General features: G+C 44.4%; 1 protein-coding gene across 1 annotated transcript in view; it reads right to left on the minus strand.

Annotated features, from left to right (window-relative positions):
* Positions 1-19237, minus strand: part of LOC127530007 (collagen alpha-1(IX) chain-like) — a 49222-nt gene extending 29985 nt beyond the window's left edge. Inside the window, exons 1-5 of the mRNA XM_051935558.1 lie at positions 18897-19237; positions 5270-5378; positions 4953-5030; positions 3299-3550; positions 2630-2753 (exon numbers count right to left, since the gene is read on the minus strand). Coding sequence (XP_051791518.1) covers positions 2630-2753; positions 3299-3550; positions 4953-5030; positions 5270-5378; positions 18897-18917 — 584 coding nt within the window. The 5' untranslated portion in view covers positions 18918-19237. The remainder of the gene's footprint in view (positions 1-2629; positions 2754-3298; positions 3551-4952; positions 5031-5269; positions 5379-18896) is intronic.

A 19237-nucleotide genomic window follows, 5' to 3' on the forward strand; every position in this document is an offset into this window, starting at 1 on the left:
ATATATATATATATATATATATATATATATATATATATATACACATATGTACATATATATATACATATAAATATATACATATCTACATATATATATACACATATATATATACATATGCACATATATAAATATAAATCTAGACATACATATATACATACATACATACATTCACATATATATATATATACATATATATATATTCACTGCATTCGTAGTCTGAATCACAATCTGATTGTATGGGTGGTTACCTACCAGGTGACGCTTATGGTTGGCCAGCAAGTCAGCTAACATCCGCCACGGTGCCTTCAGTTGTGAGAAGCAGATCATAGAATGGTTGAAAATAGTTTACTGTCAAATAATGCAAAGAGTACGCGACACGTGTTTCGCCCTAATTCTTGGCTCATCAGGCGTACACACTCACTGCACTCCCTTACAGGAATCGAACCTCGGCGCTAGAGGCGAAGCCCCTAACATTGCGCCACGGCGTGTGGTTCGTTTATTTGACAACATGTAGATCGGGGTAATTACATTCACGCCATTCGTAGTCTGAATCACAATCTGATTGTATGGGTGGTTACTTACCAAGTAACACTTGTGGTTGGCCAGCAAGTCAGCCTACATCCGCCACGGTGCCCTCAGTTTTGAGAAGCAGATCATAGAATGGTTGAAAATAGTTTACTGTCAAATAATGCAAAGAGTACGCGACACGTGTTTCGCCCTAATTCTGGGCTCATCAGGCATACACACTCACTGCATATAGCCAAATTCCCGCGCTTCGCATTGGTGAAGTATTGCTTTTAAATTTTAATTAAGAAGAAAAGAAAACCTTTTTAAATTGAGGGAAAATATACCAATAACAATTTGTTAAGGATTTGTTTTTTTGTGAAGCTGCCTTTACACAGCCTGTCCGCTGTTTTATAAACAAACGCCATATAAGGCCGTCCTTTCTCCTTGCTTAGCGGTTCTGTATTGTTTTATTGTTCGTTTATTACGATTGTTATAGTTATTGTGTAGGTACTTGAGACTCACTTTTCTGTTCAGATACCTATTTCCTTTATGTAATCCGCGGATTCTCCGCTATTTTTTGTTCGTTTATTTCGATTATAGTTATTTATTGATTCCCTTCTTTAGCTGACTGCTTGCTCATATAAGGCGCTCTGCTGTTTTTTTGTGAAGCAGTCTTTACACAGCCTCTCCGCTGTTTTATAAACGAACGCCATATAAGGCCATCCTTTTTCGCCAAGGAAGCAGCGTTTTTATTTAATCCATGGGATAGTTCTCTTTGTATACCACGTTGTCAGTTCAGCACTCCGGTTGTAATATGACCAAGTTGTGCAAGCTTACTGTTGAGAATGCAACGTATAGTTGTACAGGAGAAAAGCAATCTTGCCAAACTTAATTTAAACTTACGGTTTACACCGTGCTTTGTTTCCGCCTTAACTGCACTTATGAATATGCTTGTATTCGTCACTCGCTCGCTTCTTATTGTTTCGCTGCCTTCTCAATTGTGTAATGAATGTTTTCTTCAGCGCTCTTTGGGGCTCTTCCTTGTTTTCTACGTACTGCGTTCATAGTCAGTTCACGTGATTACGTGGGAGGCGTGATGACACGATACGCAACTCCGCCTCCCACGGCCAGCGAGCTGCATTCCATTACAGTATATGGACAAATAAGAGGTTCCAGTTATGACCGTTACGCTTTGAATTTCGAAATGAAACCTGCCTAACTTTTGTAAGTAAGCTGTAAGGAATGAGCCTGCCAAATTTCAGCCTTCCACCTACACGGGAAGTTGGAGAATTAGTGATGAGTCAGTCAGTCAGTCAGTCAGTGAGGGCTTTGCCTTTTATTAGTATAGATAGATAGATAGATAGGCTGCGGTGGGTTGGCACCCTGCCCGGGATTGGTTCCCTGCCTTGTGCCCTGTGTTGGCTGGGATTGGCTCCAGCAGACCCCCGTGACCCTGTGTTCGGATTCAGCGGGTTGGAAAATGGATAGATAGATAGATAGATAGATAGATAGATAGATAGATAGATAGATAGATAGATAGATAGATAGATAGATAGATAGATAGATAGATAGATAGACACATACTGCAGCAGCAGCATACTGATGATAAACAATATTAAATTAAAGAGTAATAAAAATGCAGGTATAACAGACAATAACTTTGAATAATGTTAACGTTTACCCCAAAGGGTGGAATTGAAAAGTCACATTGTTTGGGGGAGGAACGATCTCCTCAGTCTGTCAGTGGAAGTGATGAAGACCATAGATAGATAGATAGATAGATAGATAGATAGATAGATAGATAGATAGATAGATAGATAGATAGATAGATAGATAGATAGATAGATAGATAGATAGATAGATAGATAGATAGATAGAAACATTTCACAAACACCCACACCTTAGGGGTCAACATGCATTTCTAAGTGACAGTGACTTTCGTTTTGAGGGTCCATAGTGGCGCAGTGGTAGTGTTGCTGCTTTGCAGTAAGGAGACTGTGGAAGATTGTGGGTTCGCTTCCTGGTTCCTCCCTGTGTAGATAGCGCTTTGAGTACTGAGAAAAGCGCTATATAAATGTAATGAATTATTATTTATTATTATAGAGACACCTAAATGCCCTACCTTGTCTCCCGGCTGGCCTGCACTCTCTGTCCCAGTCGGTAAGCTGACTTTTCTCTTTGAGTACCGGGCACCACATTCACTCCCGTCATGGTGCGGAGCCTCATCTCTCCCAGGATGTCTGTCCCTATGAAGATAAGACAGTAAAGACAGTAAAGATGCAGTATTTTATGTGTCTTATAATACTCTAAGCTTCCAAGTAAAAGTAATCAGAAGGTCTGACAGGAATGTCAAGACAGAAGCATCAGACACATTGCATTATGGTGTAATTTTTACTTCTTAGGATTCTTAACAGTTTCTACTTAGGCATTTAATTGCTACAAATGTTTATGATGCGTCATCTGTTGGAATGGCAAATTCAATGCGTTGCATTACCACATGCATTATAAAATCCATTCCAGTAGATGGTGCACTGTAATCGTGAATTCTAGGGTCTACGTTAAATACTTAAATTTGAGCCCATCTTAGATGGGTAACACAACTAATTTTTAAAGTGTGAAGAGGGTAAAGGAGTTTAATATCCTCTGAATATAACTTGTGGATATTCAAACACAAACTTACTTAAAACCCCTCATGCCTAGCATATATAAAATACAAATCAATTCACTGCTTAAAGTGTGCAAATCAAAGTCTGAATAGGTGTCGATGATGAAACTGAGAGAGAGCAGGCACCTTCATCATCAGAGATGCCAGGAGCTGGAAAGATGTCCTCATATGGACTCGGCGTGGTGGTCCGGTAGCGGTAGGGCACCCTCGTCGTCATGGTGGTCTCTTCTTTGGCGGCGACATAAGACTCGGTTGTGGTGGGGTAGGCGTACACCTCCTCAGTGATCATGGTAACTATGGGTGTAGGCTGAGGATAGGGGTCATAGGGTGAAACGGTGGGCTCTTCGTATTCGGGTGTGGGTTTGGCAGGATATTCCTCTGAAACATAACAGAAAAGGAGTTAGAGTGTAAGTTAAACGAAAAAAAAGGACAAAACTCTTGACATGGCTTCATAGAGTGGACAAATACATTTTTTAGTTAAACTTGGGCTGGCGGCTCCCCTTGGAAGAAGTATTTCTTGGAGATGTCAATTACTCGCTCATGGCTTCCTTTACTTGTAAACCCTCCTACTGTTTGTAATTCCCAAGAAATCTTCCTTTTGGACATTGTGATGGATGGCTGGGGATTGTGCCCTACCAGGAGACCTGGAGGAGCAGAGAACCAGGAGGAGGGCAATTTATACACTGGGACATGAGGGAGCAGCCAACCTGGGTAGTATTGGGGCTCTGAAGCTCAAACCTGTTGGGATCCGTGGCCACTGCCAGGGGGCGCCCAGACCGCTCCGGAAGCAAGATCTGCAGCACTTCCACCACACCCTGAAGTGCTGCCAGGGGTTAATCGGAAAGCACCTGGAGCACTTCCGGGTGCACTATAAAAGGGGCCATCTCACTCCATTAGTCGAGCCGGAGTCGGGAGGCAGAAGACAGAGCTTGCAAGAGAGGATTGGAGGCGGCAGAACAGAAGGGAGAAGAAAAGAAAAATAAGAAGAAAAGGATAGGTGGTGATTGGTGTACTGTGTGTGCTGTAAAAAGGAAAAGAAAATAAACGTGTGTGCTTTGGGACAATTGGTGTCCGTGTCTGTCTGTGTCTGGGCTTCAAGTTCACAATGGCATCCCAGATGGGACACTCTGCCAGTTAAGAGGCAGGGACCTGTTGAAAAAATAATTTTGCGAACGGCCCGGCACAGCAGATGAAAACACACACGTTTATTGCTGCCTCCTGTACACAGCTCCAAACACTGCACAAATCAGTACACAGTCCTTTCCTTTCTCTTTCTTTTTCTCTGTTGTGCTCACTCCTCCTCTCACAAGCTCTGTCTTCTTCCTCCCGACTCTGGCTCTCCTAATGGAGTGAGGCGGCCCCTTTTATAACAGCCCAGAATTGCTCCAGGTGCTTCGCAATGATCTTCCGGTGGCACTTCTTGGAGTGGCAGACGTGCTGCAGTCCAGGGCTCCATATTCCTCCGGGTGCTCCCTGCCGGTGGCCACGGGCCCCAACAGGGTTCAGCTTCTAAGCTCTGATCCCGTGGCCCCCGATGTAGACCAGGGTGGTGGTTGCCCTCTTGTGGTCCAGGGGAGGTATTGTCCCTCTCCCGGTCCTTCTAGGCGTCCCGGCTGGGCAGGATCCCCAGCCATCTGCCACAGCATTTATACTTTTTGGTAGATCCAACACCTCACAATCCCTGGAGGTGTCCTTGCGTTGTTAAAGTTACATGCACTTAATCGGTTACAGTGTGAAATTCTCTGTCTCTCTCTTTCTCACGGGCCATTCATTCTGTTACCTGGTGGATGAAATGCAGACGGCTCTCCATTAAGATCTTCCACTGCAGATCCTTCATGACTGTGCACGCCATCATCTCCTTCGGGAGAAAAACATGCAAGTTCAAGAGTAACCACAGGCAGAAATGTTACCGTTTGCTTGTGATGCGATGATGTCCAGTGGTGACTGAGCTTTTCTAGTGACGACACTGACCAATATGGCTACAACTTTGGGGTTTGCTCAAAAGTTTTACTTTAGGTGGGAAGTGTTTTGTCACTGATGCCCCCAGTAACACCAGCATAGGTACAGACCACGATCACCAACGTTCATAGCACTCACCTGAGTGGTACCCCACGTAGTCTTGACTGTAGGCCGAAAGAGGCCAAAGAGCAGTGAGCATCCAGACGTAGAACCAAGACCTGGCCCTTATTCTTATGGACGGTAAAGCCTGTGGGTTACAACAGTAAGAATGAGAATAATCAGGAACACGCCAAAAATGCCAGAATATGACGGTGGTGTGTTGGACTAATTTGCTCCGGTTTCCTCCCACGGTCCAAAGACATGCAGGTTAGGTGCATTGGCAATCCTAAATTGTCCCTAGTGTGTGCTTGGTGTGTGTATGTGCCCTGCCCAGGAATAGGTTCTTGCCTTGCGCCCTGTGCTGGCTGGAAATGGCTCCAGCAGACCCCCCGTGACCCTGTGTTAGGATATAGCGGGTTGGATAATGACTGACTGACTGACTGACTGACATGACTGACTGTATTCTAGCTGGAAAAGTATGCAAGGATTCAGAGGCTATACTCGGTGAAGAGCGATGTAGGTTTGTAAAGTATGAAAGAAAACACAAACACAGTTTGTCACATTTTGGTGGCAGCAGTGGGATTCAAACCCAGTCCTCTGAAGAGATTGTCAATGTTTCTGTAATCACTTGGGAATAAATGACAAGCCCCAGGCTGCCTGAAGGAGGCCAGCTATACAGGATGGACTAAAAACAGAAAGATAGACTAGAATCCATGCTTCAATAAAGAAAGGAGGGTCTGACCAGACAAAGCCAGACACTGCGCACACACACACATACATACAGCTTCAAACAGCTCTAGCGAGAGAACAGACTTTAAATCTCAAACATGCAGGCCTTCAAGCTGACTAGGCAAAGCGAAACTGGTACATCCAAGTGACTGCTAGCGGCTGCGTGTGCCCACGTGCTCTGCCCTCAGACGGTTGGTGAGGGAATGAGGCTTTAACTGACTAGAGCAGTGTTACCCAACCTTTGTTCTGTGGTGGCACATTTTTTCTAAGTAAAAACACCCCAAGACACACCACTGTTCTACTAACCACAAACACATCACATCTCATTCACGTGTTCAGTTGTCCGAAGGGGTGGGGCTACCAGAGCAATCAGTAAAAAACAGTGACATAGCTCGAGTTCGTGCCACTCCGGTCCTTCAATTTGCCGCCCTTCAACATATCTGAATATGTTAATCTATTTAAATGGAAAATTAAAATGATGCATAGAGAAATATTAAGATAACTTTTGCTTAGATTTATTCATATATAGAGAAAAAGCAATAATTTTTCACCTATAATTATTTATAAGCATCAACTAGACAAGAATATCGTATAGACACACTGATAAGCCGTGTTCTAATTATTAGTTTAATATACGTACAGTGCATCCGGAAAAGTATTCACAGTGCATCACTTTTTCCACATTTTGTTATGTTACAGCCTTATTTCAAAATGGATTAAATTCATTTTTTTCCTCAGAATTCTACACACAACACCCCATAATGACAACGTGAAAAAAGTTTACTTGAGATTTTTGCAAATTTATTAAAAATAAAAAAACTGAGAAATCCCATGTACATAAGTATTCACAGCCTTTGCTCAATACTTTGTCGATGCACCTTTGGCAGCAATTCCAGCCTCAAGTCTTTTTGAATATGATGCCACAAGCTTGGCACACCTATCCTTGGCCAGTTTCGCCCATTCCACTTTGCAGCACCTCTCAAGCTCCATCAGGTTGGATGAGAAGCGTAGGTGCACAGCCATTTTAAGATCTCTCCAGAGATGTTCAATCGGATTCAAGTCTGGGCTCTGGCTGGGCCACTCAAGGACATTCACAGAGTTGTCCTGAAGCCACTCCTTTGATATCTTGGCTGTGTGCTTAGGGTCGTTGTCCTGCTGAAAGATGAACCGCTGTCCCAGTCTGAGGTCAAGAACGCTCTGGAGCAGGTTTTCATCCAGGATGTCTCTGTACATTGCTGCAGTCATCTTTCCCTTTATCCTAATTAGTCTCCCAGTCCCTGCCACTGAAAAACATCCCCACAGCACGATGCTGCCACCACCATGCTTCACTGTAGGGATGGTGCCAGGTTTCCTCCAAACGTGACGCCTGGCATTCACACCAAAGAGTTCAATCTTTGTCTCATCAGACCAGAGAATTTTCTTTCTCATGGTCTGAGAGTCCTTCAGGTGCCTTTTGGCAAACTCCAGGCGGGCTGCCATGTGCCTTTTACTAAGAAGTGGCTTCCGTCTGGCCACTCTACCATACAGGCCTGATTGGTGGATTGCTGCAGAGGTGGTTGTCCTTCTGGAAGGTTCTCCTCTCTCCACAGAGGACCTCTGGAGCTCTGACAGAGTGACCATCGGGTCCTTGGTCACCTCCCTGACTAAGGCCCTTCTCCCCCGATCACTCAGTTTAGATGGCCGGCCAGCTCTAGGAAGAGTCCTGGTGGTTTCGAACTTTTTCCACTTACGGATGATGGAGGCCACTGTGCTCATTGGGACCTTCAAAGCAGCAGAAATTTTTCTGTAACCTTTCCCAGATTTGTGCCTTGAGACAATCCTGCCTCGGAGGTCTACAGACAATTCCTTTGACTTCATGCTTGGTTTGTGCTCTGACATGAACTGTCAACTGTGGGACCTTCTATAGACAGGTGTGTGCCTTTCCAAATCAGGTCCAGTCAACTGAATTTACCACAGGTGGACTCCAATGAAGCTGCAGAAACATCTCAAGGATGATCAAGGGAAACAGGATGCACCTGAGCTCAATTTTGAGCTTCATGGCAAAGGCTGTGAATACTTATGTACATGTGCTTTCTCTTTTTTTTTATTTTTAATAAATTTGCAAAAATCTCAAGTAAACTTTTTTCACGTTGTTATTATGGGGTGTCGTGTGTAGAATTCTGAAGAAAAAAATGAATTTAATCCATTTTGAAATAAGGCTGTAACATAACAAAATGTGGAAAAAGTGATGCGCTGTCAATACTTTCCGGATGCACTGTACTTATGCTACAAAAGCCAGAACCACTGTAGTGTACAGGTGATAGGTGTGGATGTTATCTGTGCAGAGTAAGAACGCATTCGGATAGATAATGAAACGAAATTATAAATTGTAAATTAGTTGTTTATCTTCCTAGAAATTATTACCGGTGTAATGTTTATATTTATTTTTGTGATTGCCTCATAAATTTCAACTGCTGTGTCTGATGCCGTCACAGAAGGACAGTCTGAAAATTATTTTTGAAGCATTTGTGGATAAAAATCAAAGAATTTTACTTTTTTCATTCATGAGTGATATTTTTCCGAACCCTGCTGCTTAAAAAAACGAATTGTACTGAGCCTTTTGGCCAATAATGCCACCCCCAAAAATCTGACCGCCCCCCTCCGCCACTGGTAAAAAAGCAGCTCGAAGATCACCAATCGCAGACACAGCACTTAGTAAGCACTTTGTTGGCATCTCCCAGCTGCTTCGTCCCTTTGTCCACCCCAGAGGCAACTCGTATCCCCACTATCCTTCAGTCGTATGAGACTGGCCGGCAACCACACACCCACACGGATGGAATATAGCACCCAGGAGACACGTCTGAAGTGCTCTAAGTGTTGTGTCTACAGCACAGAGATTGCAGAGCTGCTTCCATGCCAGCATTTCCAGGTAGTCCTGTCCTCCTCAGGCAGGTCTCGACCACCTGCGGAGCTCGTCCCCCTCAGGTTCAGACTCAGGTGCGCTACACTATTATTTCCACAGCACACTGGTTGAAAACCACTGAACTAGAGGAAGGAATGTGAGGCATGCACCACATGGCCAATGCACAGTTTTTGTGATTTAACAAATCAGTGAAGCCTTATACTGTGCAATCAAGGTGCCTTATTTTTAAAGCCAGTAAGATGTGTTCTTTTGTATGAGATAACAGAGATATGCAAATCTGTCATGTGTGCCGAGAGGATATGACTAAGTCTCTGTGCCTTTGGTTGGGGACCATCCATTCTGCGATTCTCGTTAGCTGCAGGGATGTCCCTTTTCACAAAACTAAAGATGGACGACAAGCTTCCTCCTGCCTGGTTCTTCAGGATGATTATTTACATCGATTAAATTTCTACCACAAGAGTCATTATTGTCACAAGTACAGAAAATTTCTTATTTGTGTAATGCCAAGCTGAAGCAAGAGGAGAAGCGGACCAAAAGATGAGACGTACGTCAGAGCCTAGCTAAGTTTCTAACCACTGTCAGACATGTGGGATTAAGGAGCGTTTTCTGGGGTCCTCTGAGGTTGTCATGTGTTCACCTGACTGAGTGAGATAGGCTGCACTTGTTAACTCCTTCTCCCTTTATTTTCCTGTACATCTGACAAAGTACAGCCGGAAGACAACTGACATCTCTACCTGTCCGAACCCTGAAGCCCTCTACCCTTCATCTCCACCAGTATTTAAAGACATGCCAACTCAATAGGAGGCATTCAGTAGAGAACTGGCATCTGAAGGGTTCCCCCAAGATAGACCATGATGGTCCACCCTTTTTGTTTTATCCTTTGTAACCAGTAGGGAGCATTGCAGCCCCCCAAACCACAAATACAACCACAACAACACAAGTCCTGGTACAATTAAAAAAGGTTTATTTTCACATATATTTTACAAAATGCTTCTAACATGTTGTGTAACCACAAATGTTCTCTTCTCTCTCTCTTATCCCTCCACTCCTCCCTGGAGAGTGTTTCCAGCTCCTCTCCCAAATCTAACTTGCCTGGATGTAGCTGAGAGGTTTCTTGTATCTTAGACCTGGGGGTATTTCCGGCACTAGGGCACAGCCCGATGGAAGCACTTCCAGGTTGAGCAGAAGTCTCCGAAATCAGGGATCACAAATCCCCACAGCATCCTCTGGCGGTACCCCCTGGATCCCAACAATGCTGCTCCATAGGACTACATTTCCCAGCATGCCTTTTGGGTGTCCATACTGGTAGAACTGCCCAGGGATGCTGCCACCTCATGTGTCAGGGGAGCATGTAGCCCTGAACGGTGGTCTCCATCCAGCCCTTCTACCACACTGACCTCTGGGCTGGGTAGTGTTCCTTGATCCAACCATACTGGGATGCCAGGATAACCAAACTGCCAACTTCCATTCTGCCTTTCTTCTTCTATCTCCTTTCCTTGTACCCCATCCCATCTGGGATACCCACCCATCTTCACGATCATTTTCTCCTTTGTTTAAAACTGTATTTGTTGCAGAGACACCCCAACACTTCATCTTGCCTCGTCCTTCTGTATTACACCATAGAGTTAATCCTATCACTTATCAAACCCAAAGGAACGTAACTGAAAATCATAGCCCCAATTTTGTAGCGCTAAAGTCTTTATTGGGAATTTCAACCACAAACTCTCAGGCCACAGTTTGTAGTGTCAATCTGTAATCTCTGACAACAAGGAAGTACACGGTGTCAACCTTCATGCAGTCGTGCGGATGACGTCACACTGCACACTCCCAGCAATCCCTGGGTAGCAACAACATAGCAAAATTTTCACAAAAAAGAAGATCCCACAGGAAACAATAATAACATCTTGACGTGGTTTGAATTAAATATAACTAAGAAAAAGACACTAACAGTAAAATTAAAATGCTAAATGTGGGTGCTCCAGTATATAAAACCACAAACAGAACCCAAATCCACCATAAGGAATGTACAAAAATGTCAAAGAAAATAAGCTTAATGTGCTAATTAACATGCAACATGTCACCGCTCTCCAACACCATGATGGCCAATAGAACGATCACACCATGAAACTTGTGACTTTATTACCAGAGAAATCCCAAAAAAACGCATGCACATGGGAGACAGCTTAAGGGCCCCGGTGACGGTAATCACCCGCCAGACCAGGGGGTGGCGCTGTGGTCTAATGCCGTCTCTTCTATTACCGCTGCACAATAGAAGATTGACAGCCACTTCTGTTGTCCGTCCACCTGGACCCACCCCTTCCTGCCACGTGACCACTTAACCCGGAAACGGGCCATCTTGTTCCCAGTCCAATAACGAACTTGCGTTTGAGAAGACATCTCCACAATTATTGTGTGCCTTTTGTTGTTTTTATTTCGTCAGTGATACGGGGTCACCACGGTGGTGCCCCAACTGTTATCTCTGTTGGTCTCATCTTTTACTGGCATCAGGCTTGGTTCATACGTGGATATGTTCATGATATTCCACATTGCTTTTAGCTGTTAACCTCATGTAGGGAAAGGCTAAAAAGAGAGTGGTGGAGTGTAAACAAAGGAGCAACATCTACCATGTAGGTCAATAAATATTTTGTATGTCCTTATTTGTAAAATTCTCTCTTTAATGCTATATTGTTTAAATGGAAGAATGCTGTGTCACCAGTTGTGCTTTGAGCACATTTATGATCCTGCTAGATCAGATAGCTTTGTTTAGCCATCTGGGTGAGTTAAACAAAGAGGACAAGATGTGTGTAGGGTAAGGGTCTCCAACTCTGGTCCTGGAGCCTCATTTATACTGTAAAGCTGGAGATTCATTTGTTTTGAGGCAAAGTAGCTCTGCCCGACATGGTGGCTAGCTTGTTGGTAAGGTAACTGGATGAACCGTCAATGTTTCATATGGCCTGGTCCATCATTGTGCCAGCAATCATGTCATTCCATGTGCCAGGGGATGGTGGCTCCCTGCTCAGATTCTGACACCTTACACCAGACCACCAGAACACAGAGGAGAGGCGCTATAATGCTGCGGATGATCTTGTGCTCCCACTTATGGAGTGCAGCCTGATACTCTTGAATACAGTGGGCGGGGTCTCAGTGTATCAGGCGGGAGCTGCTCTAGCAGCCAATAAGGTTCGGCAGCATTCTTATTGCATATGTATGAGGCTGATTAGCATAGACCATATATGGATGTTTCAGGGCGGCATTCAAGGTGTGTTCACGCTCTCATATTTACAAGTTGAATGTGATTTATAAACGGTAAATTGTGTAGAAATGTGAGTGCACTAGATTTTATAAATCTAATTTATTTTTTTGGTGTGGTCTATCTATCTATATCTATGAGAGAGGGAGAGAGTGATGCGCACATACACACGCACAAACACACACACACACTCGGGTATATGTTAGTTTTTTTCCCTTTTGTGGCAAACTTCTTTTACGTTCATTTAATTACTTTCTATCAACAAAGCCTACAAATAGGGAGTACCTCCATTGAACATTTCGGCCCGCTAAATGATGACGATATTCGACATTTTACGCATGTTGGCCTCACGATTCAGAGAACTTCCAACTTTCCCCACTTCCTGTTCAATTCCTCTCTTTACTATTGTCATTTATCCTAAGGTGTTATATACAGTACTATTTGAGTTCTCCATTTTATGTTTTTCTTATTTTCACTTCGCGTTCAAAGACCAACTTAATCCACTAAGGAGCCGGAGCCTAACACGCCAGCCAAGGGTACAATGCAGTTCTCCTTCGCGGTGTCCGGTCGCGCACGCGCACACGCCCACTATAAGGGGATCTGCACGTCTTTAATAATTTGTGAAGAAGCCTCCGCACACACCGGCAGACGTGCAAAGTCCACACGGATAGCAGGCGAGCGCGTTAGATGACCATCTCCAAGTTTCTTGCTGCTCTCTCTCGTTATTGCAGTTCCATTAAAGAACCTTTCGTTTCTGCCACATCGATACTAAAAAAGGCGGCTCGTCAGCCGAGAGATAACGAGACGAGGAGGGCGGGATGGCCAGCTCAATCGGTTGCGGCGATTTCTCACACGGCCTGGACATTCCACACTCTCGGAGGATCTCTGAGCTTTCATTCTGCGCTGCTTCTGGGAAGACCAATAAAAAGGTCACACAGTCCACTGTGGCGAGTGGAGAGAAAGCCGTTTGTTCACTTCTAGCTGTGAAACGAGCGTCTACAGTAGAGGAATTTTAACACGGGGGAAGCTGGTGGTTTGATTTTTCCCCCACACATTTATAAGGAATAGAATCTTTTCATAGAGCGCTACCTCAAAATTTAGAGAGCTTACTTTAGAGACATTAAACGATTTTCACGAAGACCCAAAGGAAACACTTAATGATACACAAAACCAAATGAGGTTGGGACCTATTTAAATAGAAGTTAGAATAACGGGGATGGCAGCTTGTAGAGGACATTGGACGAGCCTGCAAGGATGGAGATTTGGATCATAAATACACTACGATATGAGACTCATCAACCACCTGTAATGGCGATGAAAATGATTCATATTCAAGATAATAAAAGGCACTACATGAGATAGATAGATACACATGAAAGGCACCATATTAGACAGATTCATAGAGTACATTGATTGATTGATATGAAAGGCACTGCATAAGTAGATTGAATTTTAAAAGTACCATATTAGACAGACAGATGTGGTAGACTGATAATGAAAAGCACTATATAGGTAGATTAATAGATATAAGACACCAAATTGGACAGCTATAGTAAAATTATAGATATGAAAGACACCAAATTAGACAGATTGAGTAGATTAATTGATAGATGTGAAAGAACCTATATAGGTAGATAGATAGATATGAAATGCAGCATGTTAGATAGATACAATAGGTATGAAAGGGACTATATAGGTAGACTGATAGATATGAAAGGTACTATATTAGAGAGACAGATACAATAGATAAGAAAGGCACTATATAGGTAGATAGATATGAAAGGTTCCAAATTAGACAGAGTAGACTATTTGAGAGAGATGATAGACACTATATAGGTGAGTAGGTAAGATATGACAGGCAGTTTGTTAAACAGACCAATACAATAGGCATGAAAAGCACTATATAGGTAGACTGATAGATATGAAAGTCACCATATTAGTCACATATAACAGATATGAAAGGCACTATATAGGCAGATAGATAGGAAAAGTACCAAAGTAGACATATACAGTACACTGATAGATAAGATATAGGTGGCTTGTTAGACAGATAGATACAATAGATATGAAAGGCACTATATAGCTAGACTGATAGATCTGAAAGGCCCCATATTAGACAGATACAACAGATATGAAAGGCACTATATAGCTAGACTGATAGATCTGAAAGGCCCCATATTAGACAGATACAACAGATATGAAAGGCACTATATAGGTATATAGATATGAAAGGCTCCAAAGAAGTCAAACGCAGTAGACTGACAGATATTAAAAGGTACTATTTAGGTAGATAGACAGATGGCTATGAAAGGCGCTATATCAGGCGGGCGGACAGCGAGATATGAAAGGCCTGAAGAGGGCGGCTCAGTGATTACCGCTACGGCCTCACGTCTCCAGCAGCCTGGCTTCAGTTCCAGTCTTGTTCTCTTTCTATTTTAGAGTCAGCATATTAGAGCATCAAAGCCCGGTTCTGTAATGTGTCACCATTCACAAAAAATATATACAAATACATATAATTAAAATAATAGAAAATGGAAGGAAGACACCAACAGACAAATAAAAATTAAAGAGCCCAAAGAGAACGTCATGATCGGGAATGTGCACACTTGGCTTTGGAGTCCTCTGCACGAGTAAAAGCTGCAGGGTGAAACTCGGACCATGAAGTCACAACACAGACGGCCCGTCAACCTCAAGGGGACAACATCGGCTTTCTTTGAAACTTCACCAACCAAAAGGAAAAGGTGTGTTGTGTCCAGTAATGAGGCTCAGTGGCACACATGCAGATTCACAAAAGTCGATGCACAGGCCGACACGGAGTGGTCAGCACACCTGAAAGCCACACAAACTCGAGCAGCAGCATTCGAACTCGGGTTCAAGTAGTCCAGAGAGGCAGTGCTGCTTGTGCCAATGTGCTGTGATGATGAATTTCTGTAAAGCAATGAATGACGGCGACTCTTCGGGGGCGGCTTTTGAGTTTGTTCGTATCCTGACTGCCAATTGTATGGTGGGACGGACACACTAACCTAAAGGTTGAGTTTGTTCTTTGCGCTTTTCCCAGACTGACAGGCCTCCGGATCTGCTAATGAAGCGTCTCCCAGGGCCTTTGCGCAGGCTCCTGTCACTCCTTCCTCTCGTTCAAAGAGCGCAGACCCTCGGGCCTCAAGGGACTTGAGGGTGGACCTCTGGAGAAGCCTGAGCGCTGCAGCCTGGTGGTCAGCTGTTACCCGCTCAATTACAAAGACCGCGGCTTGAAAGGGCACAGTTGTGATTTCAGCACACAATCTCTTTAATAATTAAATTCAACAACTAGAAACTGCAAAATGAGAAGTTAGAGTTCACGCCGAAAGTTTCTTGTTTTAGCTAAAATTTGACAGATGATGAAGAAAAACATGAATCTTTGAAAAGGGTCCAAGTTATGGCTGTAATGCTAAATCAAGCTGGACTAAATGTTTAACGCATTCCATGGTCGGAATCAAAATTTACATTTGATTGATGTACGTGGTGTTCCAGCGAGTATACCAAAGGGATGTTTCTCCATATTCCTCTACCCCACTCTTTGTCGTACAGTCCCACCATCTGACTGAGACCCCGGTGGTTGATGGACTTTGGGTGTAGAACCAAGAAGTCTGATTTGGTTAATTGCTTACATATACTCAGATTCTCTTCAAGTTGCTTTAACATTAAGACTTCGGGGGGTGGGGTGGGGTGCATTGCAACAATGACACCTTTGGGGTTTGGTTTGGGTGGGGTGTTGTGGTGTTTCGAGCCCCAGGTTGCATGTTCTTCCCAAGATTGCCTGGATTTCCTCCGGGTGGTCGGGCTTCCTCCCACAGTCCAAAGTCATGCACGTGAGATGAATTTTCAACCTCTGGTGTGTGTGTGTGTGTTCACACTGTGATGGGACCCCTGACTTGTGCATGTGTTCACGCTGGGATGGGACCCCTGATTTATGTGTGTGTTCACACTGTGATGGGACCCCCGATTTGTGCATGTGTTCACGCTGGGATGGGACCCCTGATTTATGTGTGTGTTCATGCTGTGATGGGACCCCCGATTTGTGTGTGTGTTCATGCTGGGATGGGACCCCTGATTTATGTGTGTGTTCACACTGGGATGGGACCCCTGATGTGTGCATGTGTTCATGCTGTGATGGGACCCCCGATTTGTGTGTGTGTTCATGCTGGGATGGGACCCCTGATTTATGTGTGTGTTCACACTGGGATGGGACCCCTGATGTGTGCATGTGTTCATGCTGTGATGGGACCCCCGATTTGTGTGTGTGTGTTCATGCTGGGATGGGACCCCTGATTTATGTGTGTGTTCACACTGGGATGGGACCCCTGATGTGTGCATGTGTTCATGCTGTGATGGGATCCCCAATTTGTGCATGTGTTCACGCTGTGATGGGCTGACACCTGGGCCACAGAGTGATCCTGCCTTGTACCCGATGCTTGCCGAGATAGACTCCGACTGCCTCACGACCCTGCTCTGGATAAATGGGTTTAGAAAATGAACAGATGGATGAGGTTGATCATTATTAGCACCGTCCACTCCTCATGCATAAGCTGGGTGACCACAAGGGTCCTTAGGGCAGAGCGACAGCGTGAGGGCATCAGTGCTCCTAATCCTCTGCTACAGTACACTACAGTAAGCACTCCGGCTTCAAATCCAACATCTAGTGGTCCCCTCTCTGCCAGGCTGTCTGGCTTTTCGTCCCACCATTCCCAAAGATGTGCAGGTTGATTGGCAACTTTAAAATGGCACGAGGGAGTTTCACAGCGTCATGGTATGTCACTGTCATTTACAGTGCATGACTGTACAACAAGACTAACTAAAAAGACCCCCCTCTACTAACCCCTCAGATCGCAAAGTGCCAAGACAGTAGACAAGTCATCATCTGTCATTCGAGCAACAGGGCAGTCACACTCACATCCTCAAGTCGAATTAAGATGGACTTGGGAAGCGCAAGGATAATGGAATCCCACCAAGATGCAGGGAGAGCTGCCCACCCCTGAGATTTAAACCCAAATTTATGAAGGAGGTCAGTGGAACTGACTGGAGAAATAGGGGGTCTTCTGGTCACCCCACCATAACATGCCAACACTGAGGCATATTAGTTAAAGGGAGAACATGCAGACTCCACACTGAGAACCCACAACCATGGGATCAAAGAGGACTCTGCGGGGGAAAATTACGAGTCATATGGTCATCCCACCATAACAAGCAAAGTGCACACAAATGCTGACCACACTGGAATTCGAACCGAGCCATGCAGCTAAATGGCACTGCCTGCAGAACTCAGGGTCATCTGGTCATCCTACCATAAGCAGTGAATGCTGAGGAAAATTAGATGATGGGAGAACATGCAAGCTGCACACAGATGCAGCCAAATTCATGAAGGAGGTAAATGGGACTGTCTGAGAAAATTGGGGCCATCTGGCAGCCCTACCACTACTAAAGAGTATGAGGTAATATTCTGCTTCATCATCGTTGATTTTTTATTTTTTACTCAAACTTATGAATCGTCCCATTACAACTGTCTTGGCATGTTAGGTAAAGCTTAAAGCCTAGGAGAACATGCAGACTCACACAGACGCTGCCCATGCCGAGATTTGAACCCACAACCATGAAGTCAAACAGGACCCTGCGGGACAAATACGGGTCATATGGTCATCCCACCATAACCAGCAGACATTGAGGCATATTAGACCAAAGGAGAACATGCAGAGTGCACGCAACTTCTGACCACACTGGAATTCAAACTGACAGTCTGGGAAAATACGAGTCATCTGGTTGTCCTACCATAGGAAGTGAAGGATTATTAGACAAAGAGAGAACAATGCCAACTGCCCACACTGTGGTTTGAACACAAAACCATGGAGCCAAACAGGATGCTGCAGGGGAAAATACGGGCCATCTGGTCATCCCACCATAACCAGCAGACATTGAGTCACAGTCACAGTTTCATCATTGTTAATTTGACATGTTCTACTCAAACTTATGATCTTTCCCATTTATAACAATCCTGGCACGTTAGGTAAAGCTTAACCTTGGTAGAACATGCAAACTCCACACAGATCCTGACCATGCTGAGATTTGAACCTGCAACCATGGAGCCAAACAGGACCCTGCAGGACAAATACGGGTCATATGGTCCTCCAATCATAACCAGCAGACACTGAGGCATATTAGACCAAAGGAGAACATGTGGAGTGCACGCAACTTCTGACCACAATGGAATTCAAACTGACAGTCCGGGAAAATACGAGTCATCTGGTTGTCTTACCATAAGAAATGAACACTTAGGATTATTAGACAAAGAGAGAACAATGCCAACTGCCCACACTGTGGTTTGAACCCACTGTCTTGTAGCTGTAAGGCAACCCCCCTAACCAGTGTGCCACTCACTTTCATGATAGGTGCCATCTCACTGCAGTGCTGAACATTTTTAATGGCTAACGAATCAGTTAGGCAGATGGAACCCAAGCAAGTCAACCTAACCCTTCACTTTTAGACCACCCCGTTAGCATTTAAGAACTTTAATTGAAGAAAAGAACGGGAATAGACCAAAGTGAAAGACGACGTGGCCTGTCCCATGAAGTTAAGAAAGGTGCAGCAGTTTTCAGTCCAACGATTCTTAAAGAGGAGCCTTCCAGGCTTCTAAAAAATTAAATGAGGTGTCCCGAAGCAGACTTAAAAAATCAGCCTTAATTGGGACCTCAGCCAACCGTTCCCACATTAAAGTCTCTTTCTACTCCCAGACACACAACACAGATTTGGCTTACCTTTACACTTGATGCCACCATGATCTCTGCTGATGTACGCCACCTGCCCTGGGGAAAAATTCTCAATTTCGTGCAGCCTTCAGGAGACTTTAGGACATGGTATCCCCTCCACTGGAGCTCTGCTTTCCTTCAAAATGCTGAAGCCCACTCAAGATCCAAGCTAAGCGGCCAGCTGAGGACAGGATGTTATCCGTCTCTTCAGTTCACCATCCGAGTCAGGCTGATCTCAGAGGGCCGCGTTCCCCAGACTGGTGAGAAATACCAAACCTTCTTAAGTATACACGTCTCCTCAAACACAGAGGTCTCACGACGTGGCATTTCCCACCCTCATAAGCTCTCCT

Source organism: Erpetoichthys calabaricus, chromosome 13, assembly GCF_900747795.2.
Source record: "Erpetoichthys calabaricus chromosome 13, fErpCal1.3, whole genome shotgun sequence".
Lineage (NCBI taxonomy): Eukaryota > Metazoa > Chordata > Cladistia > Polypteriformes > Polypteridae > Erpetoichthys > Erpetoichthys calabaricus.